The sequence below is a fragment of the Myodes glareolus genome, chromosome 18, assembly GCF_982192425.1.
Source record: "Myodes glareolus chromosome 18, mMyoGla1.1, whole genome shotgun sequence".
Classification (NCBI taxonomy): Eukaryota; Metazoa; Chordata; class Mammalia; order Rodentia; family Cricetidae; genus Myodes; species Myodes glareolus.
The window spans coordinates 37742687-37768840 of record NC_142043.1 but is presented as its reverse complement, the minus strand read 5'-3'; the positions used below and the strand labels follow the sequence as shown (position 1 = coordinate 37768840).

At 44.2% G+C, this 26154-nt stretch overlaps 1 protein-coding gene across 3 annotated transcripts in view; it reads right to left on the bottom strand.

Moving 5' to 3' along the window:
* Npas2 (neuronal PAS domain protein 2) overlaps nt 1-26154 on the bottom strand; it is a 186450-nt gene that overhangs the window by 135249 nt on the left and 25047 nt on the right. For 2 of the 3 annotated variants that reach the window (XM_087898097.1, XM_087898098.1), the window contains exon 2: nt 2110-2201. The exons of the other annotated variant lie outside the window; for it this stretch is intronic. In XM_087898097.1, the coding sequence (XP_087754223.1) occupies nt 2110-2120 (11 nt within the window). In that variant the 5' untranslated portion in view covers nt 2121-2201. The remainder of the gene's footprint in view (nt 1-2109; nt 2202-26154) is intronic. 3 annotated transcript variants of the gene reach the window in all.

Sequence of the window (26154 nt, the reverse complement as noted above, 5' to 3'; positions counted from 1 at the left end):
CTGCATGTCTCACAACATCATTTTACAAATGCCAAACACATCCAGTAACATATCATGAAGCTCTGTCAAAAATAAATTATCCCTGTCTCCAACAGACGCCCCAGGGACATTTTTTTTTACTGCATAGTTAAGAAAACATTTTGAAAGCATTTTGTCAAATAATTTGTAGTATTAAAAGATCAATGATGAACATTTAAATCCAGGGTATAGTCCACAAGCTTGGATGAACTTCAGACGAGCAGGCTTCATGCCCTTGGAGTTTACTATCAGTGAGAATCCACCAAACTGGCATCAGTGAACTTGCCAACAAACAAGGAAGTTGTCTTGAATGACCAGGCAGTGAACCGGAAGTAGATATTCTTGCTGAGCCCTGTGTGCCCTTCAAGACCATCCCCCATGTCAGCTGATACCAAAGCCAAATACTAACTCAGAAGAACAAACACAGCACCCTGTCTTTTCTTCTCTCTGTTTTCTCTCTACCTTGTGGGGTGTGTGTGTTGTGTGTCTCTCTGTGTGTGTCTCTCTGTGTGTGTCTATGTGAGTGTTCTTAGCCAATATTGCAAACACTATTAGCGGTCCAGACTTGGAGCACTGTCTGTATAATGTTTATTCTGTGTGGAAAAGCCAGGCTTTCCTCAACTGGGTATCAACCTCAGTATGTGTTGCCCTCTTTGATCCCAGGCTCCTTTGCTGAGCCTCTAAAACAGCCCTTTAAACTCTCCTGGTTCCCCTAGCATCTGGAGCCAGATGAACATGACTCCCAGCTCCTGAAGGTTGTCTGGTCACAGGGGTGTCTGATCTGCTGCTGAAGAACCTCCTATACAGACTGAGAGACTGTTATCATTTTTTGCAATCAAAGTAACCATCTAGAAGACCTCTAAGATACAGTATTCTTGGATCAGCTTTATCACACACAGCTGCCATGTTGCAAACTGTGTTAGCATTCGCAACACTGTGTTTTCGGAGATTCAGCCATGCTGATTTTTTGGCTTTTGTTTCGCTCCGTCCTTGATCTTGTACAAGAAAGATCTCTGGTATGCTTTCAAGACAGTCCATGGGATGAAAACAAAGGTTCACAGGTTGGCAATGATCTACCTACGGAAGTTTGTGATGGTAATCAGAAAGAGCAGAAGTATGATGGATGTAGGGTTGCGTAAAATGTATATGGGAATACTCACAGGATGCTTTCAAACAAGGAAGCTCTCCCTGAACATCTCACAGCTACTGAGATCACTGGGTAAGACAGGGGAGGAGAGGGGAAGAGAAGGGAGGAGAGGAGAGAAGAAGAGAGGAGAGGAGAGGAGAGGAGGGGAAAAGAGAGAGGATGGTCTTGTGTGGTTCCATTGGATAGGAATACAAATCCTCTTAAACTACTGTTGCAGAATTTTCCTTCTTTTAACCATTTTGGATGAATCCGTCCCATTTGGATCTCACACCATCTTGTCTGCCTCAGTAGGGTAGATGGGGCAGTTTTTAGCTCTTGATGGGCCAAAGCAGTGGGTCTCAATCTGTGGGTTGTGACCCCTTTGGTGACCCACTGGCCTTTCCACAGGGGTTGCCTAAGACCATCTTTCATATCAGATACTTACATTATGATTCAGAACAGTAGCAAAATTACCGTTATGAAGTAGCAATTAAAACAGTTTTCTAGTCGGGGGTCACCACAATGTGAGGAACTGTATTAAAGGGTTACAGCATTAGGAAGGTTGAGAACCACTAAGCTAGAGTCATCTAGATGAACTGGATCCATGAAGGTGAATGCTTTCATGCAACACCAAACCTCTTCAGTTCTTTTGTCCACTTTCTGCCATTTTTCTGCCCTTTGCCTAGTCTGAGAGGGCCGCCTACCTCTCCTGGCAACTATAGCCCCTATTCTTCACAGTGCTCCTGTCCTGAACTCCTGGGGGGCAGATGTCACCTCCATGTATCTGCAGTAAGAGGTCGGTGAGCACTCTGCTCCTCCTTGGGGACTCAGCACAGTGGATCCTGTTTCATCTGTGTTATCCAGAGTAGTGAGATGAGCAAAGAGATAGAATTCAGTCTCGAGTTCCTAAAATCACATGCACCATCCTAACAAGCAGCTGGGATTTATGAGGCTCTTCTCCCTACCAGCCATACATCAGGTCCACGATGAAGCCCTCTGTGGATGGCAACAGATGGAAAGGCGATGACTAAGGCTGTGATTCCTGAGTCTGGCTGATCTGTGGAGTGATGTAGAGAGCAGCTATTTAGTCTGTTTCCTGTTTCTATAATATAATACCCAAAACCCAGTAATGTATGAAGAATACAGTTGTATTCGATTCATGGTCCTGGAGGCTAGAGAGCTCAAGAATATTGTGCCAATGCCTTCTTGACATCTGGTAAGGGCTTTCCTCTTGAAACTTAACGTAGTAGATGACATTACTCAGTAAGACAGAGAGCATCATGCTAACTTAGGTCTTTCTTAAAAGCCACAGATGACATCAAAAGGGCTCTGCCTTCATCCAGTCCTAGATGAAACACCTTTCAAAGGCTTCACCTCCAAGTACCATCAATCTATGGCCTCAAAGATGAACTCTCCAACTCATGAATTTTGGTCACAGTCAGCTTGGAACAGCAGCAGACACTCAAGCTCCTGGAGCCCTCAGGAGCCCTCAGGAGATTGTGACATACAGCTCCAAGTGAAAGGGCTAGAAGGTCAAGTCCAAAAGAAAGAGGCAGAAACTCTTTTTTTTTTTAATGAGGCTACAATTACCCTGATACCCAAATCACGGAAAGACATTACTAAGAAACAGAATTATAGGCCAATCTCACTCATAAACATTGGTGCAAAAATACTAAATAGAATACTGGCAAATCGAATCCAAGAACACATTAGAACCATCATCCACCATGATCAAGTCGGTTTCATCCCAGAGATGCAGGGATGGTTCGACATATAAAAATCTGTCAATGTAATCCACCATATAAACAAACTGAAAGATAAAAAAACCACACGATCATCTCATTAGATGCCAAAAAAGCTTTCAACAAAATAAAACATCCCTTCATGATAGAGGTCTTGGAGAGAGCAGAGATACAAGGAACATACCTAAACATAATAAAGGCAATATACAACAATCCAACAGCCAACATCAAATTATATGGAGAGAAACTCCCAGTGATTCCATTGAAATCAGGAATAAGACAAGGTTGTCCACTCTCTCCATATCTATTCAATGTAGTTCTTGAGATCCTAGCTAGAGCATAAGACAATAAAAGAAGATCAAGGGGATACAAATCATGAAAAGAAGAAGTCAAACTCTCACTATTTGCTGATGAGATGATAGTTTACATCAGCCATCCCAAAAATTCTACCAAGAAACTTCTACAACTCATAAACACTTTCAGTAATGTAGCAGGATACAAGATTAACTAAAAAAAATCAGTAGCCTTCCTGTACACAGATGACAAGTGGGCTGAGAAAGAAATCAGAGAAACATCACCCTTCACAATAGCCACAAATAGCATAAAATATCTTGGAGTATCTCTAACCAAACAAGTGGAAGACTTGTACAACAAGAAATTTAAATCTTTGAAGAAAGAAATTGAAGAAGACACCAGAAAATGGAAAGATCTCTCATGCTCTTGGGTAGGTAGAATTAACACAGTAAAAATGGCAATCTTACCAAAAGCAACACAGATTCAATGTAATGCCCATCAAAATCCCAGCAAAGTTCTTTTCAGACCTCAAAAGAACTGCACCCAACTTCATATGGAAAAGCAAAAAATGTAGGATAGCCAAAACAATCCAGTACAATAAAGGGACTTCTGGAAGCATCACAATCTCTGACTTCAAACTCTACTACAGTAGTTTTATGCCTGGTATTGGCATAAAAACAGACAGAAGGATCAATGGAACTGAATCAAAGACATGGATATTAATCCACATACTTACAAACACCTAATTTTTGACAAAGAAGCAAAAAATATAGAATGGAAAAAAGAAAGTATATTTAACAAGTGGTGCTGGCATAACTGGATATCATCATGTAGAAGAATGAAAATAGACCCATATCTATCACCGTGCACAAAACTCAAGTCCAAATGATCAAAGATTTCAACATAAAGCTAGCCACACTGAACCTTGTAGAAGAGACAGTGGGAAGTACACTTGAACACATTGGCACAGGAGACCACTTCCTAAATATAACTCCAGTAGCAGAGACACTGAGAGAAACAATTAATAAATGGGACCTCCTGAAACTGAAAACCTTCTGTAAATCAAAGGACATGGTCAACAAGACAAAACAACAGCCTACAGAATAGGAAAAGGTCTACACTAACCCCACATCAGAAAGAGATCTGATCTCCAAAATATACAAAGAACTCAAGAATATGGTCATCAAAAGAACACATAATCCAATAAAGAAATGAAGTACAGACCTAAATAGAGAACTTGCAACAGAGGAATATAAAATGGCTGAAAGACACTTATGGAAGTGCTCAATATCTTTAGTCATCAGAGAAATGAAATCAAAACAACTCTCAGATTCCATCTAACACCTGCAAGAATGGTGAAGATCAAAAACACTGATGACAACTTATGCTGGAGAGGTTGTGGGGAAAAGGGAACACTTCTGCATGGCTGGTGGGAGTGCCATGGGTTTCCCCAAAGTAGGCCTGAGGACCTGAAGAGAGAGGCCTCTGTGGCAGGTCTGCTCATACAGAACCAATAGAAAAGTTTGTCGTGGTGAATATGGAGAAAGGCAAATGACTTGATCCAGCGCAGTGTGATAGGAGAACAGGATTCATGGCATTTTTGACACTAAAAATATTGTAAGAGGCCTCACTTCTGAGGTGTGCTGTGTATGGCTTCAACCTGTCCCCAGAGTCTCTGTGCTGGCATCGTGTGGCTTGAAATTCGCTTTCTACGATACTTGATTCTGTGTGGGTGGTTTCTTCCCTCTCATTCGTCTTCTTTTCTGTTACTTCAGGGGAAGAACGGCCCCAAGAAAGCTTTTATGCGGCAGGCTATTGTTCTGCGTTTAAGGCAATATAAAGTACACACTGCTTAATCTGAACGAGAGACCAGGTGACTGGAAAATTCCAGAAACTTTAAATCTTTGTTTAAAATGCCAAAGTAAACGACCTCTGGTCTACAGAACTAACAGAAGGCAGCCCTGCCCATGCCTTTCAAGCCTCAGCAAGCTCTGCTTCCAGGAGTCAGGCAGGGTGGGACCCTGCTGAGGATCGCTCTCGCTGTCTGCTGGGATGCTGGTCGCTGGATCGTCATCATCCTCACATCTGCACCATCCCCAAGGCCGTGTGTCTGCTCAAGCCTTTTAAAAAAATAGACACTTATTGCATGTGTGTCTGTGTGTATATGTGCGCTCTGAAAATGCATAAAGCAGAAATGTGCCGAACCACTAGGAAAAGCTGACATCTACCACGGCCAGAAATTTCTGTCATATCTCATCTAACAACTGATTTATCAGGGAACACAACAATTCATTAGAATTATAGAAATTGAGGATCAGAGACATAGTGGAATATCATTCCCTATTACATTAGAAGAAACAGTTTTCAATAAAAAAACAAACCCCGTAACAAATATTGATCATCTAAAAAGTAGGTTTTTGGTCTGTATAACAGAGAATTTCGAGAAACCATTTCAAACTCTCCCTAGTTGGTAAGTGACCAAATATGATATTGGCTACCAAATAAATTAAGCTGCAAAGACCTGTCTTTAAAATGGACTGTGTCTCATGTCACCAAAGAGAATAAACATTGTCTATCCCAATTACACGCAGATCCCTGAATTGAGAAACAAAAGAAAAAATAAACAGCAAATAAATATCATCAAAGCTCCAACATCCAAAATAGCCATCATTATAAGCCCTACAAATATATTATGCCCAAAATTTTGCATGACTTGTTACTGGCTAAAGTATTAGTGGGATTGGATGATGATATTTGTGTATAGATAGGGCTGTGTCTGGCATATAGTAACACATGGTAGATAGTTCTGGAAAACTGGATGAAGAAATGAGGTTGCTACACTCTACTGGATAGTCTCTCGCCTTTCCTTGTGACATGAGAATGTGACATTTTGTGGCAGACAAAATCAATTGGACAAGTGAGCAATTTAGTCAACCCACAATTTAGTCAACCCACATTCCAGTTCTGACATGTATTTTAGAATGAAAGCTCTCTGTGTTTACATTGTTTTTCTGTGCCCCACACGCCAGCTCCATGCCATCTGAAACTGGTGGACAAAGAGATGTCCTTCAGGCATACCTGGGCCTGCGGTTAGGGGCAAAGCCTCCTGGGAAAAGTAGCAGGGAGGGTGAAAGAAAAATGAATGAATCTACAGAAGAATGGGTCTGTCAGCATGGATGGAGGATGGAGCTGGGGCCTTACCCCTTACTGTTGAATTGTTTGCTACTGATAGATTCAGAAAGAGGGGAAGTTGTTGCCTTTAGTTATGAACCCACTGGTGACTTCACCAGACTCCAACATGCAGGTCTAAGCCAATGCTCATACAGTTGAACGGACTGAGCCATAAAACAAAACTGATAATCATGAATCTGGAGTCTGGTAGAAGGAAGGAGAAGAGGGCTAGATAGAAATGGAGAAAAATAAGAGGATAGGGAAGAGTGACCAGAATGCATTGTATACATGTATGATGTTATCAAAGAATTGATTTCCGTAAGTAGAAGGAAGAAAGAAGAATGAATCAAGCTCTTCTTCCATCACAGTTTTCTTACAGATGTGGGAAGGAAATCTCACAGCGCTCAAGGGACTTATGGGAATCTTATTCCTTCAGGAGTGTCTGAGGAGAAGGAGAAGATGAGCAAGAATTCTCAGCATTGGTCAGCTGCTCCATTTTATCTTAAATCCTCTATGTCAGCACTCGGGTTTCAAACTTTCATCTTCACTCATGGTCCAGCTAGGGCTTAGCAAAGAGCATCATCAACACCAAGGACCACTTCGAGAAGGCGCCATGTATTCTCCACCCACGAAAGCAGAGTGAAACATGAGTACTGAAGCAGGTGTGGAGGATCACCCTCGGCAAGCAGCCTGAGAAGTGCGTCTCGGGATGTGGTTCAAATGGGTGTAAAAGCAAGAAGCCGAAGATAGGAGGACGGGGGTCTAGGCAAGTGCTTAGGATTCCTGGAGGCTTTCCAAAAAAGCCAACAGTTTGGTCCAAATGGAAGCAACTTTGTTTCAAAGTCAGCAGTATCCATACAGAGCAGAGAAACTTCAGTTTGTAAACCCAATGGAAGCTTGATCTCTTTCATATGGGTTGAAGGTTCAGGCAATAGCACCAGACACCTGAAATTGTTCCCTTTCCAAATTCTTCTCTGAGGTAGGCCGAAAGGTTGATCCTGGGTGCTCAGGAGCTAACATCTCAGCTTAGTCAATAGGGATGGGCATCTCCAGGTTCCCTGGGTTGAACACAGGTGTCTGACAGAGCAGAACAGGTCATGGAACCACAGGAATCAGATCAGCCATCCAAGGAACAACACTGAGTGGGTGTGGTGGTTTGAAAGAAAATGGCCCCTAAACAGAGCGGCACTACTAGGAGGTGTGGTCCTGTTAGAGGAAGAGTGTCACTATGGAGGTACATTTTGAGGTCACATATATGCTCAAGATACCTCCCTGTGTCTCAGACCATTTCCTTTCGCCTGCAAGATGCAGGAGTCTCAGCTGCTTCTCCAGCACCATGTTCTGCCTTCCCACTGCCATGTCCTGCCATAATGATGATGGACAAAACCTCTGAGCTGGAAGTGAACCGCCACAGTTAAACGTTTTCTTTGTAAGAGTTGCTGTGGTCGTGGTGTCTCTTTACGGCAATAGAAACCTTAACTAAGACAGCCTAGGAACACAAAGAAGCTAAGTAGGGAGTTAGTGTCATCCCAAGCAGACAAGAATGGGGGCTGTGCCCCAATTACAGAGAGAAGATGGATGACGAAGGACGATATTAGCTTAAGCAGGTAGAGTCTGTGTCCTCCCACAGACTCCTCTCATCTTGCCTCAAAGAGCAGAACTTTCATTGGTTCAGGGCTTAATATCCTTGTTCAAATAATTATTATGTTTGTGATTTCCAGGATGTGGTCTGGGTCACTCACGAAGGCATCTGCATCGTGAACTGTGAAATCAAAACTAGTCTCTCTCTTTTTTCCACTTCAGTTTCATAACAACACCAAGATGTTATTTTCCTCCCGGAAGCTCACTTTTTTCTTGAATGTGCAGGGGAGTTCCCAGGGGTTACTGATGTGTGATATTTGCCTCTGTGAAGCCAGACACTGAAGAGATTTATAAAAATTAAAGCAATGTCATTCTTCTCACCAGATTATACTGTTTTAGGAAACAGTTACTTTGTTTAAATGCACTTGCTACTTTAAAAGGAATAAACAAACACTCAAAACCATTCTCACATTCAATTTCTAAGATGGCAACTATTCACAGATAGGATTCTCTGTACTTTTTAATTCCTTTTCCTCTCCCTCCCTTTCTCCCCCTGCCTTTTCTTTTTGAGATAGGATCTCACTATCTGTGATCACTATTTCACAGGCTGGCCTCAGACTTGTAATCTTCCTGCCTCAACCTTCTTAGGACTACAAATACACTCTTCTTGGAACTTTTTAGGAATGTCCAGGAGTGTTGAGATCAACCAGTTTAATACTTCAACTTTTCACTGTTAAATCTTTGGTTTCAAACCGTTGCACTCACTGGGAACATGAATCACTTTATAAACTATGAGATGGAGATGGAGAGATGGCTCAGTGGTTAAGAGAACTGGCTGCTCTTCCAGAGGACCTGGGTTCAATTCCCAGTACCCGCATGGTGGCTCACAACCATCTGTAACTCCAGTCCCAGGGGATCTAATCTCCTCTTCGGGCCTCCATGGACACCACACCCATGTGATACATAGAGATACATGCAAAAAAAAGCCACCTATTCACACAAAATAATAAATTTAAAAACAAGGCTACACAACCAGTGTGTCACATTTTTGTTGTTGTATAGATGTATGGTAATAAGGAAGTGGTGTCAACCATTTGTTTAATGGCATTTTTCTTGTGCCTCAGAAATGGCTCCATAGTTTCTAAAGTAGGCATGTTACGTGTGTCCCAAATTAGGGTCCTCATGGAGCTATTTATCCCAAAGACTTCTTGGCTAATCAAATGGGAACTCAGCTTGGAACTGTCACGATTAAATGCCGCAAAGGCTTCATTTGCAGGCTCTTAGGAAGCATAGACTCTCATTATATGACACTATTTTGGAAAACAACAGGGCATTTTTGAACAATTTGGATATACTCCTAATATTTTCTCTCAATAGATTGCCAAGGCTTGGAAGTGAAGCTAATTGAACACATGACTGATACAATACCACAAAATGTTGCTATGACATTCAGATGAGCCCTCTTTCTCAAACACAAGCAACACACAAATCAACAAGCCAAGGAGAAGAGAAAGGTCCTCCATATATGCTCTACACTATCTCTAACTTCCAAAGAGATCCGATGCTAGCTCACAATAATCTAAACCAGTGGCTCTCAAAGGTCCCGATGCTATGACCCTTTAATACATTTCTCATGGTGTGGTGACCCCAACCATAAAATTACTTTGTTCCTACTTCGTAACTGCAATTTCTGCTACTGTTAGGAATCATGTCAATATTTGTGTTTTCTGGGGACTTGAGGTGACCCCTGTGAAAAGGTCATTTGATCCCTAAAGGGGGAGGTCACAACCCACATGTTGAGAAACTTTGATCTTAACCAACTGACTTCCGGAAGAGCCTTTAGCCTCTAATGTGCTGGTCACAGTGGCCTGCTTATCTACAGACTGCAGCATAGCAACCTTAAAGCTCCATGGGTGTCACAACGTTGGAGCCTAAGTGGCTCCCCAAAACCTCACCTCCCATCTCAGGAGGTAGGGCCTAGTAGAAGCTACCCTCTTTGATAGGTGGGCTGTTTCAATGAGAGCCCCAAAGGATTCACTGGGGAAGAGTATGGAAGCCCGGTCTCTTTTTCTTTTGCTTCCTGGCCATGAGGTGAGTGGCTTTACTCTGGCGAGCAGCAGCTTCAAAAGGCCCAAAGCAATGGGGATCTTCAGTTGCTGGATGAAACCTCCAAAGTTCTTTTGAGTCAAAAGAAACCTTTTTTCTCTTCCGAAGTTGATCGTCTCAGGTATTTGTTATAGCGGCATGAGGCTAACCTAAGCAGTCTCACTGTAGGAGATGTTTTTGTTCATCCGTGTGTGAAATTGTGTTCAGTTCGGAAGTAACATGTGCTTTGAGCTGAATGTTTACATTATGGAGGATACCATGGAGCAGTAACACATCAGCAATAGCATCATGAGGTGGAATCCAGGGAGTTCCGTACACATCACATATATAACAGGATCCATTAGAGCTCACAGATGGAAAAGACTAAAATAAAAATGATCAAAATGACAAAGAGATAAAAATATTGGCACAAAGCATTTCTTCGCCATTGTGTGAAATTGGTCTAGCAGTATTTAAATATGCAACTTGTCAGCATCTATAATTTCCCACCCCAGTGCTTAGATAGTAGGACAAAAAATGGAAACGCTATTTAAAGTCATTCACATACCATTCTGACCCATTTAATATATTTCCTCAACAGAAGTTAGTGATGGGCTTCATATATTGAGAAAAGCAAACAGTGCATCAAATACAGGGTACGGTGTGTGGGTAGTACAGCCAGATAGGCGTTTCTCTACTTGCCAGGCTCGCTCGCTCTCTCTCTCTCTCTCCCCCTTCCTTCTCCCCTTTCCCTTCTCCTCTCTTTTCTTCTCTCTCAACACAATCAGTAATTGAGAAAAGGGCCCATGAGTAGCCACATGAGTGTTCACCAAACCAACTGATCCACCAACCATTCATTGCACTGTGGGAAAGGCACACTTAGCAGATGTGGTCACTTTCTGGAACATGAATGGCCAGATACCAAAGTGACTTTCTGTATACGCAGCACTCACGTGCTCAAGGTGTATTTTCACCGTGCTATGTCACACGTTGCTATAGGCTTTTGCTCGCTCTCTTGTTTTGGGGGGGGGGCATGCCATTTCCAAGGAGGCTTTTAGAGGCATCAGATCACCTGAGCAACCGTGGTCTGCCATCATTACACTGTTCTGCCTTGCCTGTGGTCCCTGATAGAGAAGTGAAGCCAGGTCCTTGCTCACTGCCGAGGGCACTACATAAGCTGTTACCAATGCTGTCAACTGGTAGGGTAAGTAGGGGCCTAAGAGCTGATGTTTTCTGTAAGACAAAGACATAAGCTAGAGGTGCACACAGTGAACCTGTACACAGATGATCTCATTAGGAGCGACGATCACCGGAGCTTTCCACATAGAGCTTTGGTTCAAACTGACCAAGTGCAAGGCCAAAGCCTATGCATGTGTTAGATACAGAGTAGGTGTGTCATAAGCAACACACGGCTCACCCCCAGCCACACGACTGCTACTCTGTCGATAGAACCAGTCCTGGCTACTCATCAGTTTTTATCTATGTACCATGGTCAGTGGCAGTCCTTGATTTAAAATAAAAATGAAACCAAAGGGCATCGAACCCTCCCAACGTAGCTCTGCGGTGAGAACAGAATTTTAAACCAACCTGATTAACATCAGCTGTGTCTGATGCAGAAGAAAAGGGAACTCAGTAGACATCACCCCAAATGCCAAAACAAACAAACCTACATTAACTGAAAAGATGCACGAAAGCCAAATGCCTCTCTCTTTCAGTCCGAGCAGCATGGTTTATGACCAAATCACTACGTGTTTATGAATTATGTATTTGATTCAGTAGCAGTTTGGGCTTTGGTCCTGTGTATTAGTCTGATATTATAGCAAAATACCCAAGTCTGGATAGTTTATAAAGAAAAGAAGTTTATTCAGCTGAGTTTGGGAATCTGGACGTCCAAGGTTAGGTGACGCCATCGATTCAGCCTCTAGCGCATGCGCCCTCGCCCCAGCTGCATTATAGCATGGATGGAAAGCAGAAAGAGGACCAGTTGCGTGTGTAAGTACGTGGGGGTAGTTCTGCTTTAAAACGACACACTCTTGTAAGAGCTGAGTCACTACTTGAGAGCATCATTAATCCCTCCCCCCCTCGCCCCACCCCAGGGCAATGTCGCGCGACCCAGCCGCCTTCCACTACATGCAACTCCCTAGAGGTTCTACAGCAACACTGCCCCACTGGGGTCTAGCATACTCTACCTCTGGGAGACACATTCTTAACATACTCAAGCCACAGCATCTCCTGGACTGAGGATTCTCTGCAGCCCCGCCCCTGGGTTATGGAAATGCTGTGAAGACAGTGTCTGTCGTGACTTTAAGCAATAATCTGCTTTTTTTTTAAAAAAATATTTTTATAAAAAATGTATAGTGTTTGATCAGAGGGTGCTGTTAGAAGTTTTTAAATATAGTTTCTTAGAGTTATTTATTTTTTTGTGGTTGTGAGTGTTTGGCCTGCCTTCATGTATGTACGTGTGCCAAATGCATGTGTGGTGCCCATAGAAGTCAGAAGTGGGTGTTGGATATCCTGGAACTGGAGTTAGGGATGACTGTGAGCTACCACATGGGTGCTGGGAATTGAACTCAGGTCCTCTGCAAGAGCAGCAGATGCTCTTAACTGCTGAGTCATCTCTTCAGACCACAGAATACTTAAAAACTGGCTTTTTGGAGCCCATTTTCTTATGGTGGGATACCTTGCTCAGCCTTGGCTCTGGGAATGAGGGAAGCTTGTTCCTGCCTCCATTTGGTATGCCAGACTTTGACGACTCCCCAAGGGAGGCCTTACCCATTCTGAAGAGTGGATGGGGGTGAGAAGGGGACAGGTTGGGAGGCAGGAGAAGGGGAGGGAGGAGGAACTGGGGTTGGAATGCAAAATGAAAAAAATTAAATAAAAAATTACATGTTTACATGCGTGCCTTCGTATCTTTGTGCATATGAATGCAGTGCTCACAGAAGCCAGAAGAGGACATCGGCTCTCCTGGAGCTGGGGTCACACACTGCTGTACCTGATGTGCACCTGATGTGGGTGCTGGGACCAGAGCTCAGGCCTTTGGGAAAAACAGGAAGTGCTCTTTACCATTGAATCATCCCTCCAGTCTCCAGTCTGGTTCACTTTTTAAAGATTCGTTTGTTTTGATTGCACAGCTATGAATATAAGTCTGTGTACCATGTTCATGCAGTGCCTTCTGGAGTTACAGAAGGTTGGGAGCCACCATGTAGGTGCTGGGACTCATGCATGGGACCTCTGGAAGATCAGTCAGTGCTCTTAACTGCTGAGCCATCTCTCCAGGTCTCTCTCAGTCTGTTTTTAATAATTTTGTTAATGTATCTTTGCTAGTAAATGGTTTTACCATTACATATGAATACATATTTGCATATACACATGTCACGTGTTCTTCTCTTAGCACCTGCATAGATCACTGAACACATGGACAAAATGGGACAGTTTGATGCCTTCCCTAGTGTGTTGGAGTTAGGTACCCATGAGATGGTACAGGAAAATAATCTATTTATAGTCCTCTTTCTTGATGAATATCTCAAGGGCTACAGCCAGAGAACAGGCCCCAAGCTTTAAACAGCCCAAGGCTTCAAAATCTGCTGTGAAAATGCCAAGTATTTGCCAAGTACTGCGAAAAGGAAACAAGGCAGAGTAGCACCTGCAGCAGTCACTGCTCAGGAGGACCTGATTGAAAACCTGTGCAAGGGAAAACTGTGCTTGATTCTTCCTAGGTGAGCAGCTCAGGCTCCCGTCTCTCCTCAGCCCCATGCTCCCGTGCGCACTGCCTCTTCCCATCGCTGCTTGGCCACCATTCAGCTTTCAAGGTTCGCAGGCCCAAACTAGAAGTCTGAGTCACTTCTGCCAAAACCTGCTCCTCTCTCCTTAACTTCATCCTCCTGTACCACTGCCATATCCCACCCATTACTTCTTCTGCCAGTTCTAGTTTCCCATCGACCTTACAGTCGTCTGCCTTTACCTCCTGCACCATCACAGCCCAGCCCATGCAGCTGCACCGTGCTCCAGCCATCCTCTTGTACCATCACTGCCCAGCCCATGCAGTTGCACGGTGCTCCAGCCATCCTCCTGCATCACAGCCCAGCCCATGCAGCTGCACCGTGCTCCAGCCATTCTCCTACACCATCACTAATAAGCACTATGCAGCAGACGAACACTAAGTAAAAGCCGTCCTATAAAATGATGACCTGTTACTTTTCCAAAGTGACTAGATCATGAAACACTATGGAAGATTTAGTAACCTTCCGGGATGGAAGAGACTAAAGCCCCAAGACAGCTGAATGCAAGGTAGACTCCGGATGCTGAACTCCTGGGGACACAATGGGACAGGCCATGAATCCCAGTGAGATCTGAGCTCGGAAGGAAATCCTGTCCTTATTTAGTTTCCCCATTTTGAAGGTCATGTGCTGACACAGAGGATACTGTTCTAATGGGACATGAGATGGTTTAACGGAAACCCACGACATGGATATGCATGGTAATTATAAGGCAAAGGCGGTTCTACATAACAGGGATTCCCAGCGAAGGATAGAAGGAACTCAGTTGTACTCTTCTTGGTCCTTAAATGTGAAAAGATTCAGAAAAACTGTTTAGTCCAACCAAATGACCTCAAAAGCATGCCCCAAAGCATCTTTGGCACAGAATGCTTCAAGCTACATTAGAACCCTGGAACTCCAGTTGTCTGCCCCTTAGGTCACATTTTTATTTTTCTCTGCTCATAATTTAAGTTGTTTTTTTTTTCAAAAAGAAGTATGCGTATGTGTACAGGTGGAGATTTGTGTACACGTGTGCAGGTGACAGTAGAGGCCAGAAGAGAGAATCAGGTACCCTAGAGCTGGAGTTACAGTTGTGAGCTGCCTGGTATGGGTGCTGGGAACTAAACTTGGTCCTCAAAAGGAACTCCTAGCCAGTGTCTTGTCCCTCCAGGCCTTATGAGGTTTATAGGCACGACTTCTACCTCTGGGAAAAATCTACCCACCTCTTCCCACCACTCGGGCCTCAGTTTAAGTGTTGCTTCCTCTGCCCTAGACTAGATCAAGTTCCTCACTGTGGGTAACATTCTATAGCTGTCCACTTGAAGTTCCTTCTTCCCCACCAGCCTATAAGCCGGTGGTTCTCAACCTGTGGGTCAAGACCACTTTGGGGGTCACATATCAGCTACCCTGCATTCAGATATTTTGCACTACAATTCATAACAGTAGCAAAATTACGGTTACGAAGAAGCGACTAAAATAATGTTATGGTTGGGGTCACCACACATGGGAACGACACTGAAGCGTGGCAGCTTTGGGAAGGTTAAGAACAGCTGCCATAAACTCTGGGCTATGCTTGCTTTCCCCACGTTCATCTTCCAGCTCCAAGACCCAGTTGCAAAAGGGATCTCACTTGCAGAGACGTGGCCAGGATCCTAGTCTTAGACAATAGTCTTTCCATGTAAACAAATCAATCTTATTATTTTATACTTAATGCCTGTTTATTTCCCCGCCCCCCAACCTTGATTTCACAAGCTGACATAGCTTTACCAAATGTCTAAGTGTTGGGGCGGGGGAGATCTTCACAGAGATGAGGGCTGCTATATTTAAACCCAAGTACGACCACAGAACGAGCGCAGCGACACCCCAAGTGATGACCCTTAATGACTTAAAGCAACTGACGCCAGTAATTAGGACTATTTTCATAGCTCAGAGAAGATGATTTTTAGAAAGTGGAGCAGGGAGTAATTAATTTCACATAATAGTCACACTGGGACCTATTGTGAGCTCTGACGTTAATGATGTATTTCTTTTCTGTAATTAATTTTTATGTTCAGACCTGGAAGTCCTCTACCAACTTCTTCCCAACAGCTCCTCGCTCAGCCCTCCGAGTTCTCCCAACCCCATCGGCCACGGGCTACTACTCTCTTTAAAGTGGGGGACACGTGGAGAACCAGAAATAGATGCCCACCAAGCAGATTTTAGTGTGACCGATGCTCTCCCTGCTCATAGAGGTAATTACAGTAATTCATACAAAGCAAGGACACATCTTGGAACCACCATGCTTTTCTTTGTAACTTTTAAGAGCAGAGAGTAGAAATCCAAAGACCAAGGGAGAGAAGCAGTATTTGGCAGAGTAGGGCAAGAGATATGTGTTCAAATCCTGGTTCTTGCCATCTACTTTATTTCCTTAGGTGCCCATGTCAGTTTTAAATGAAGGTAGCATTGTGACTGATAGGGCCGAGTCACATGACCTGAGACTTTTGTGCTAAGTGATAGCAGAGGCTTGGTGGGAAGTACTTGAATGGCCGGTCTCAACTTGGCCCGAATAAGAAACTTGAGGATGGATGACAAACACCTTGGTGCTGTCTGTGAGGGCCATTCTGGAGAGGACTGGCATACATGTAGGGCAGTGTCTGGGAGTCACAAATATGGGCAACACCAAGTAATGGACTGGTGGGTTTCCAAGTAAGTGTGCCTGAGGTTTCTGTAGCAACCACGGACATAGGACTCAGCTGTCACTGGACTTAACATGGGCATCTCTCCTGGGAACTCCTGTGCCTTTTGTGCCAGATGAGAAGTGCTGAAGAGTCAGGCTTCTTGAACTGAGCTGGCAGCAGAATTTGTATTTGTGTGTGTGTGTGTTTGTGTATGTGTGTTTGTGTATATGTGTATGTTTATGTGCATGTGTGTATGTGTGTGTATACGTGTGTTTGTATATATGTGTGTTTGTGTGCATGTGTGTATGTGTGTATATGTGTGTTTATATATGTGTATGCTTGTGTGCATGTGTGTGAATGTGTGTTTGTGTATGTTTGTGTACATGTTTGTATACATGTGTGTATGTGTATCTGTATATATGTGTATGTTTGTGTGCATCTGTGTATGTGTGTTTGTATATATGTGTATGTTTGTGTGCATCTGTGTATGTGTGTTTGTATATATGTGTATGTTTGTGTGCATGTGTGTGTATGTGTGCATATATGTGTGTGTTTGTATATATGTGTATGTTTGTGTGCATGTGTGTGCATGTGTGTATATGTGTGTGTTTGGACATATGTGTATGTTTGTGTATGTGTGTGTGTATGTGTGTGTTTGGACATATGTGAATGTTTGTGTGCATGTGTGTGTATGTGTGTGTATATGTGTGTGTTTATATATGTGTATGTATGTGTGCATGTGTGTATATGTGTGTGTTTGTATGTATGTGTATGTTTGTATGCATTTGTATGTATGTGTGTATATGTGTGTGTTTGTACATATGTGTATGTTTGTGTACATGTGTGTGAATGTGTGTTTGTGTATGCATGTTTGTGTACATGTGTGTATACATGTGTGTGTATGTGTATCTGTATTTATGTGTATGTTTGTGTGCATGTGTACTTGTGTATATGTGCATGTATGTGTGTATTCTAGGTTCTGTTCCTCTAGACTAGAGGACGCTGACTAACACAGAATCAAGGCTGACCTCACTCTCTTGGTCTCGGCCTAGCATTCAGACAAACTGATTAATACTAATCACATTTTTAAAGCCACAGCTAGGAAATGGGGTGTAGTTCAGTGTTTGCTAGCATGACTGAGGCTCTGAGTTCCAATGTGTGCACCAAAATGATAACAACTACCAAATAACAACAATAAAAACCCTGTATAATCTTTTCCTTCTTTTTAAATCCTTGTATATATGCATATAGATGGCACATGGACAAGGGTTTATGTGTGCATGTGTGAGTACAGGTATGTACATACCACAGCATATGTGTAGAGGTTAGAGGGCCACCTTGGATGTTGGTTGTCTCTTTCTCCCTTGTGTGAGACAAGGACTCTTATTTGATGCCATAGGTCAGCTTCCAGATTTTCTCTGTCTTGGACTGCCATCTCACTGTAATGGGGTTGGGAATACAGACGCACACGGCTGTATCTGGCTTTAGATGCACACTGCTGTATCTGGCTTTAGATGCACACGACTGTATCTGTCTTTAGATGCACATGGCTGTATCTGGCTTTAAACGCACATGGCTGTTATCTGGCTTTAGATGAACATTGCTGTATCTGGCTTTAGACGCACACTGCTGCATCTGGCTTTAGAAGCACACGGCTGTATCTGGCTTTAGATGCACACTGCTTTATCTGGCTTTAGATGCACACTGCTGCATCTGGCTTTAGATGCACACTGCAGCATCCGGCTTTATGTGTGTTCTGGGCATTTGAACTCATCAGGTCTTCACACTTGCAAGGTGTATGAGTTACTTTTCTGTTACTGTGGTGAAATACCATAACTAGAAGCAACCTATAGAAGGAGGGGTTTACGCTGAACTTGAGGGTGAAGGAGAGTCTATAATGGCATGGAGGAGGCATGGCAACAGGCAACTGGAGTCAGAAGCTGAGAGAGCACAGCTTCAACCACAAAAACAAGCAGAGAGGGTGACCTGGGAGTGGAGGCAAAAGTCCACCCTCCTGACATTTCCTCCAGTGAACCTCTGTCTCCTAAGGTTCCATCATCTCCCCAACACTGGACTTCCCCCAACTGAGGACCAAGTATTCAAATACGAGAGCCATGGGGGACACAGATCATTCAAGCCACCATACAAGGCAAAGGCTTTATGCACTGAATCATCTCCCAATCCCCTCTTCCTCCAAATTCCTAAAGAAAAATGCTTTAACCAGCTTGCCAGCCTGCCTATAACAACTGACGGTTGGATACACATTGGGGCAATGTGTGAGAGGGGCGGGCTGAGTCCCCATACAGGGGAAGCTCGGGAGAAACGTCACAAAATAAGCACGAGTGGGAAGTTTACGGAGCAAAGAGGGACCTGGTGGCCCTGTCCTAGTTTCATTTCTGTTGCTGCGACAAAATATCCTGACCAAAAGCCACTGAGGGGAAGAAAGGGTTTATTTCAGCTTATGTGTTATTGATCGTTTCTGAGGGAAGGCAGGTCAGACATTCCAAGTCAGGACTACTTGGGATTCCACACAGTATGACTGCTAACCAAGGAGCTCACTTCACAGCCAAGGAGGTAGAGCAGGAACCAAAGAGGCATGCGGGGCGGCTGCTTACCAGCTGCTTCACGAGTCAGTTCACACTCAGCTTTCTCAAGCAGTTCGGGACCACCTGCAGTGGGCTAGGTCCTCCTACGGCAGTTAAGAATCCAGACACCCACCCAGACGTACCCACAGGCCAGTCTGATCCAGACAATTCTCTCAGATGACTCTGAACTCTGTTAAACTAACATCAAAATTAATCGGACACTTTGAAAAGGAAGGCTGAGTTCCAGGGTGAAGCATGGGCACAGAGATGCATGGGTGGCAAAAACTGGGGACAGAGAGGCACCCCTGAGTCTGAGTCAGATGGGCAGAGATCACCTCTAACACCAGGAAGACTGGGCAATTAATTCTATTATTTAAGTCCATGGCCTTTCAATATCAGAACTCTCTCTAGAACAAAGGTCTGGTGCCCCATCTGATGGCTACCAGTCTTGGCCTGGCCCTCCTTGGTGAGCACAGAGCCCAGTGACTGTATCCTAGGGTAACCAGAGCACTGACGGTTCACTCTGCTGTGTTTACTCCTGGCAGCTTCTTATGCTAAGACAATGGACTGTTTAGTTCCACATCCCTGTCACACATCTGCAGAAGGCTTCAGCAGGTGTTCCCAAGAAGTGGAAAGTCACAGGGATGTGCACACATGAGCACATACATGCAGAAGAACACACACAATTGTGCATGTGTGTGTGTGTGTGTGTGCTTGTATGTGTGTGTGGTCTCAGGGCGTGACATTTTAAGTGTGTTTGGACATCCTGTTCTTCCTCCCCTATGCCATTCCTAGAGATCTATGCCTAGTTCCATCAAAAGGGCACCCCTGCCGTCCGCTCTGGAGCATCTGCCCCACGGACTTACACAGAGTCTTCTTCCCGCCCTCTAACACTGTGAATGGCCTGTGAGTCTGGTTGCCAAGCACGCCCACACCTCTCCTTCTTATGTGGTGACCTCGCTTGGCCGCAGCTCGAGCTCCTTTTTGACCCACACCAGCAATGGTTCTGTCAAACACATGCTCCCCTCTGGACTCATGTTCATCTTGTGCTGTTTCTGATTTTACAGACACACTCAGAACACATTGTGTGGCTTTCATTAAGTATTATTATATTCAACTTCTTTAACTGTATCTTTTGAAAAACATTACAGAGTCAATAGTCCAAAGAGGAAAACTATTCTCTTTCTTATTTTTCTCCTTCACCCCAATTCTTCACTAATGTATCTCTACTAAGGTATCTATGGAAAGCATTTGACTATTCATCAATGAATATATCTTCCATGGTGCCCTGGAAGGTGAGATGGGAGCCTCCAGCTGGGGCCACTCAGTGGACCAGAGGTTCATGAGTAAGGGGCCTGTAAGAGCATGGAGTAACAGAAGCATTTCAGGAACATGGACAATAACTTAATGATGCTGGCATTTAATCATGAATAAACTGTGTGCTTAATTAAAGAGGACAGAGACTAGTAACTAGCATCTTGCCTCCTCCTCAGAGGACAATCTTGTGTCATTTCTTTGGACCTACTGTGGGTCCATAGGGAAGAGTTCTTAAGAACCCAGGCACATCTGGACCCCTTTCTATTGGTTTGTCTTCTCGTAAGCTGTGGATTTCAGGAAAATCTCATTGTATTTTTTGCTTGATTAATAGAAATTTCAGTTCTAACCCATCGAATCAAAATATATCTCTGAAAGCCCAAGTTAACTTATTTGGAGAGACACGAGTGATTGAGAGCAGGGCTTCTGAGGACAGGGATGATTGTGACAGGGGCGTCTGTGGAGTCCTTTGGAGAGATCAGTAAGGACACCTGTCCCCGCAGTGGCCTTTCCACTGAAGTTAGAACTCTTCTGGCCGATCCAGGCAGTGACCTTTCATGGGAGAGCTTTGGGGACACTGGTTTAGAGCCACTGACTGGTCATGTGTAAGGAGAAGTCATGTGTCAGTGGGCAGTTTGTTGGCTCCCCTAGTTTGGAGAATGAGCTGGTTCACTGCAATATTGCCAGCACCCAGTACCATGGGGATGACAGTGATGGGGACAAGATCACGGATGGAGGGGTGGATGGGTAGAACAAGTGTGAGACCCATGAAGGAAAATAGGGGTTCTCGTTTTCATTAAGATTTGAAGAGCTCCCTCACACCCGGGCTTTGGACGAAATGCATGATAGGTCAGCAAGGTGGGGGTACAACCAAACACCTGTAAGAAATGAGGGGCAGAGAGAAAGAGGGAGACAAATAGACAGACAGACAGACAGAGAAAGGGAGAGAGATTCTGACTGCAATTGTTTTAGCTGAGATATGTAAACTTCAACAATGACATTCCGTTAGCTGTGATGTCTTCCAGACACCAGATTTCTCCTGGGTCTGAGGTAGTTCCAGTGAACCTGCAGTCCGGCCTTCATGAGGCAGACTAAACAAGTTAGGAGACTTTTCTTTCAGAACCATGAAGGGAAAATGATGACTCACTCCCGGAATCCCCCAACACTGGGAATCCATGCTCAAATCTGTGGATAATTCAAGGAAAATGAAAGACCATGACCCTGTTGGACAGGAAGCTTTACCCACAATATTTATTTTGTCATATTAATATCCCCGAGACAGAGACCTGGACAGTCTAGAAAAATGCTCTGCAGAGAGACATGATGCAACTCACATATGTAATTTATAATATCTAGAAGTGGGCTGGCAGGGTGGCTTGGTGGAGACAGAGGCCAACAGTAGGGGCTGATGGTGAAAGTCCCGGATTCCACAAAGCATCAAGAGAGAACAAACTCTCAAAAGTTAACCTCTGGCTCCACATCCGTGCTGTGGCCCTGATGTACCTGCACTCACACAAAGATAAAATAAATGAAAAAAATATCTAAAAGACACATTTTTAGAAGATGATATAGGTGAATGTAATTTTGGTCAGATACTTAATTTTAATCAATATATCAAAATGCCATCATTCCAACAAGCAATAAATATGAAACATACTAGCAGAACACCACATGTTCTTTTCCACTGAATCTTTAAATATAATGTAATAAATTATAATAAATTTATGATGTATCTTAAGCAGAGCTCAGATCTCAGAGGCTCAGCAGCCAGCTCTTTGTGGGAGGCTCAGGTTAGTTTATTTGATGTCTGTTTCCTTTGAGTTTCTGTGACAGTTTGAATGAGACTGTCATTCACAGAGTATCTGCCACCTCAATCCCGGATGATTACCTATTGTTGGTCTTCCAAATATAACTTATATTACACTGGTAGTATAATAGGAAGATATGTGATCAGGCAAGCCAAACCCTGGAACTCATACTCAGAAGTTGGATAGTACAGGTGAGGGAGTGGTGGAGTTCTCTGCCTTTCTTTGCTGAAGTTTCTAGAATGTCATTCTGGGTCTCTCTCCATTATGAGTTGAGGCTGTCTCAAGATGGGGCTGTGAAGAGACAAAATTGTCACTTAGGCTATCCATGAGCCAACCATCCCATAGACGAGCTGTGGAAATAAAGCTAACACTGTCCTTGCCCATACTGGAGGGAAAGGTACCCAGAGAAGTCCAATAAACATAAATGTCAGAGAGACGGAGAAACAAAAACCAATGGCTCCGTGCCCTGAGGCTGCAGTTCAGGTCTCTACAGATTTAGCTACCTGTTTCATTTCCTTCTCAGTCTTCTCGCACACATGTAGACTAATCTGAGTTGGGTTTCAGCTATTGGCAGGGACACCCCCTCACCCCGCCCACCACCATCATCTAGACCTTGTAAGTGAGGCAACAAGTTTCAGAGAGGAACACTGGGACACTCAACAGACAGGGCTGCATCTTTTGAGTTTCATCAGTGTCCTGCCCAGGTCACCATGTGGCTTCAGATCTTTGTCCTCACACCCCTGTCCTGCGGATAGACATGCACCAGAAAGTCAAGTGGCCCCATCTCCTGCTGAAGCCTGCAGTTCCTCTCTGTCCTCACACCTTCCAAAGTATCGTGGGCCATACTTTGCCTTCCCACCAGGCTCTAAGTGGCCCCATTGTCACTGCATAAAAGGCCTATTCTGAAACACCTACATCTCAAATCCATCTAGCCCCAAAGGAGAGGTTCTAGACCCAAGGCTATAAGTACAAGGGTGACAGCCCTGTCCTCTGCAAAGGTGTGAGGTTTCCCCTTTACAGTAATTTCTACACTTGTCCAAAGAACTGTCACTCAGGGAATCCATGAGCCACCACTTGACACCCTGTGGAAATAACCTGGGTCTGGCCTCAATGGCACTATGAACAGTAGTATATGCGAAGGAGTCTGCTACGTGCATATAAACTTACCATGCAATTTTATTTAGAAACAGAGTGCAATTCTTCCTTTAGTTCAGGTGCTGTTCGCTTGTTCCTGGCAGAACCAGAGAGCTCTGCGTTCAGACGGTAGCTGAGCACCACATCTCTCCACAACACTCCATTCACTGGAGCAATAGTGGGCAGGGTCACGGAATCTTAAACATCCCGCCTCAGAACCCAAGGGGGTGCAGCTGGAGCACCTTCACTCTGTGTCACACTGGGGACAGTAATTATAAGACTGGCTATTAAAATGTCTCCATGATTCCAATGATCGATCCCTGCTCCCCAACGGAAGCCCAGGAAGTTGACGACTGCCTCCTATCTCAAGGGATATGAAAAGATAGATGGGTAAATTCGTACCAAGGCACTTAATGGCTTTTTAAAAGTCCCATTCAACCCCTGTCCAAGAACCAGTGCCAACCCATCTGGGCTAATCTTCATTATCAAAGTGGGTGGTTGGAGAGCTGCTTAGTCAAGTCCGTCTCTAGGTGTGTCTGTGAGGATAGTCCTAGAAAGGCAGCATGTAGCTAAGGATGCCCCAGAACTCTGGGTCCTCCTGCCTGCCCCCTCCAAGGGCGAGGAGCCTGCACAAACATCACCACACCTGATTTATTTTCTTTCTCTAGAGGGCAGGTGTATAACTGGAATTTATGGGTCTTCGCGATTTCTTTTTGCTCTGCTCTTCTTAGGGGGTTCTTTATTCTTAGTGGCTCACAAATGTTTCTATTTTTTTATTTTCTTCTGTGTTTCCAGAAAAAGAAAGAATGTCACCACTAGACGGGTCTGGAACTGAACGCAGATTATATAGGTAGGGTACAATGAGGATGTAAATCTGTAGACTTTATTTTTTAGAGTCCTTCCATGAACAGTGCAGAATCAGCTTTCCCCACAACAACTCCTGATGCCTCTTTTAGTTTACATTGACTTTTTAGAGACAATGGCACCCTTGAGGATGGGGCCTGCTATTTTTTCTTCTCTCCTTTCCCCACCCCCGCTTCTCAGTACTTTTGGGTCACCCTCACTCCTTTGCAGTAACCCCTTACGTACACTCCTGTTAGTAACCCCAGTAACAACTCATTGGCTCATCAAGAAGGGCTTCAGTCCAATGGTTACTTGGCTCTGCTATGGGTTCCCTTTCTTGGAAAGTGGACACATGTGTCTCCCCAGGAATGGCTTCCCACACTGCACCCATGTACAAGGAGACCTGCACTCCTGACAGGAAGCAAGGCAAGGGCTTGAGGTGACCTGCTGCAGCTATTCCCAGAGTACGGAGTGGACAGCATTTCTGACCTTCACAAGCTATACACCAAGATACAGAACTTGGGGAAACAGAGAAACACTCAGAGCAACTGGGAACATGCAGCAACAAGCTTTATCCCCCCAAAAAGATTCTTTTTGAACTTGCTCACAGTCTAGAGGGGCTTATACACATGGGTAGTTTGTCTATTATGGAAATACTGAGATTAAACTAATTCCCAGATTTCTACCTATGCATTCATTGACTGGACTTGTCTCCCACCTATTAAGGCTGAGAAGATTACTGCTTCAACCTATGCTGGCATGGGTGTGTTCCGTCCTTCAAAGCAGGCTTTTGAAGGGACTGGAGTAAGTCCTAGCTGGATCAGCGGGTAAGGGCATGTGAACCCCTTGTAACTCTAGTTCAAACACCCTCCTCCGACCTCTGTGAGCCCTGCATGCATGTGGCACGTGCAGGCAAAACACCCATATGCATAAAACAAAAGTAAATAAATCATTATAAAAGGGAGGAGGCCTTTGAGACACAAAGCGTTCCCTAGATATGGAAGCGACCCTTTTATGGTAAGCTAGGAGAGTTCAGGTCAAATGTAGGGGGGCTGGGCCTCTGGAATTTTCCTTTCACCACCCATTTTCATTTTTTTTTTTTTTGGATCCTCTTTGGATCCCAGAGAGGTTAAAAGTCCAGCTCTGACCCAGGTCCTGCCCTCTCCCTAAGGACTCCCAATGGCCTCACGTTTCTAACTTCCGGGTCTAGAACACATGGTCCTGAAACCACAGTCTTAAAAAAACAAAACCCTGATAATGTCAAAAAAAAAAAAAAGCCACTATCAGGGCAGAGTAGTGAGGATGCATCTGATTTGTGTGAATAGCTGTAACACTCCAGGCCCGCCCACACCGCCAGTGCCCGCCCTGGCTTCGGCGAAGGGAAAGTCCTGAGGACTCCACTTCTGAAGGAAGCCAGGCTCACTAACATTAAAGCCATGGCCCCATCCTTCACAGTCCTTTCCCTGTTCCTTTCTGGCTTCCCCCCTTTACCCGCACCCTTACTAAAGACACAGCTCTGAATCTCTGCTTTTGTCGCACCCTCACGCTTCATTAAAACCGCAGTGGATTTAAGACCACTAAAACCACCGCTGAATGGGGCAGGGGGACCAAAAGCCTTCCCTGGTCTCTTGTCTTCCTCTAATGTCTTCATGTGCTGCCAAAGCTTTCTGGTTACTCTTGAGGTCAACCCAGAACATGAACATGCCTTTGAGACTCATGGACATCATACCCTGCCGAGCATGGGTTTAAAAATGAATGTGTATTTACATGTCTATTTCATCTTATTGTTACGGAACAGCCATTAGGTGAATTTTATGTTTGCAGCCACTTATAAAGGCTTGTTCAATGGCGCCATTTAATCGTACAGAGAGAACCACAAGATAAGAAGAGAGCCATGGCGTATTTTTATCAGCACCATTCTCTCTGTCCTTTGGACCCATCTTCAACTTTAGCTTTCCGGATAAACCAGCAGCAACTGTGTCATCAGCCCCTTCAGGTCAAACTCCCAAAGAGAACACAATGGCCATTATTATCTCTCCGA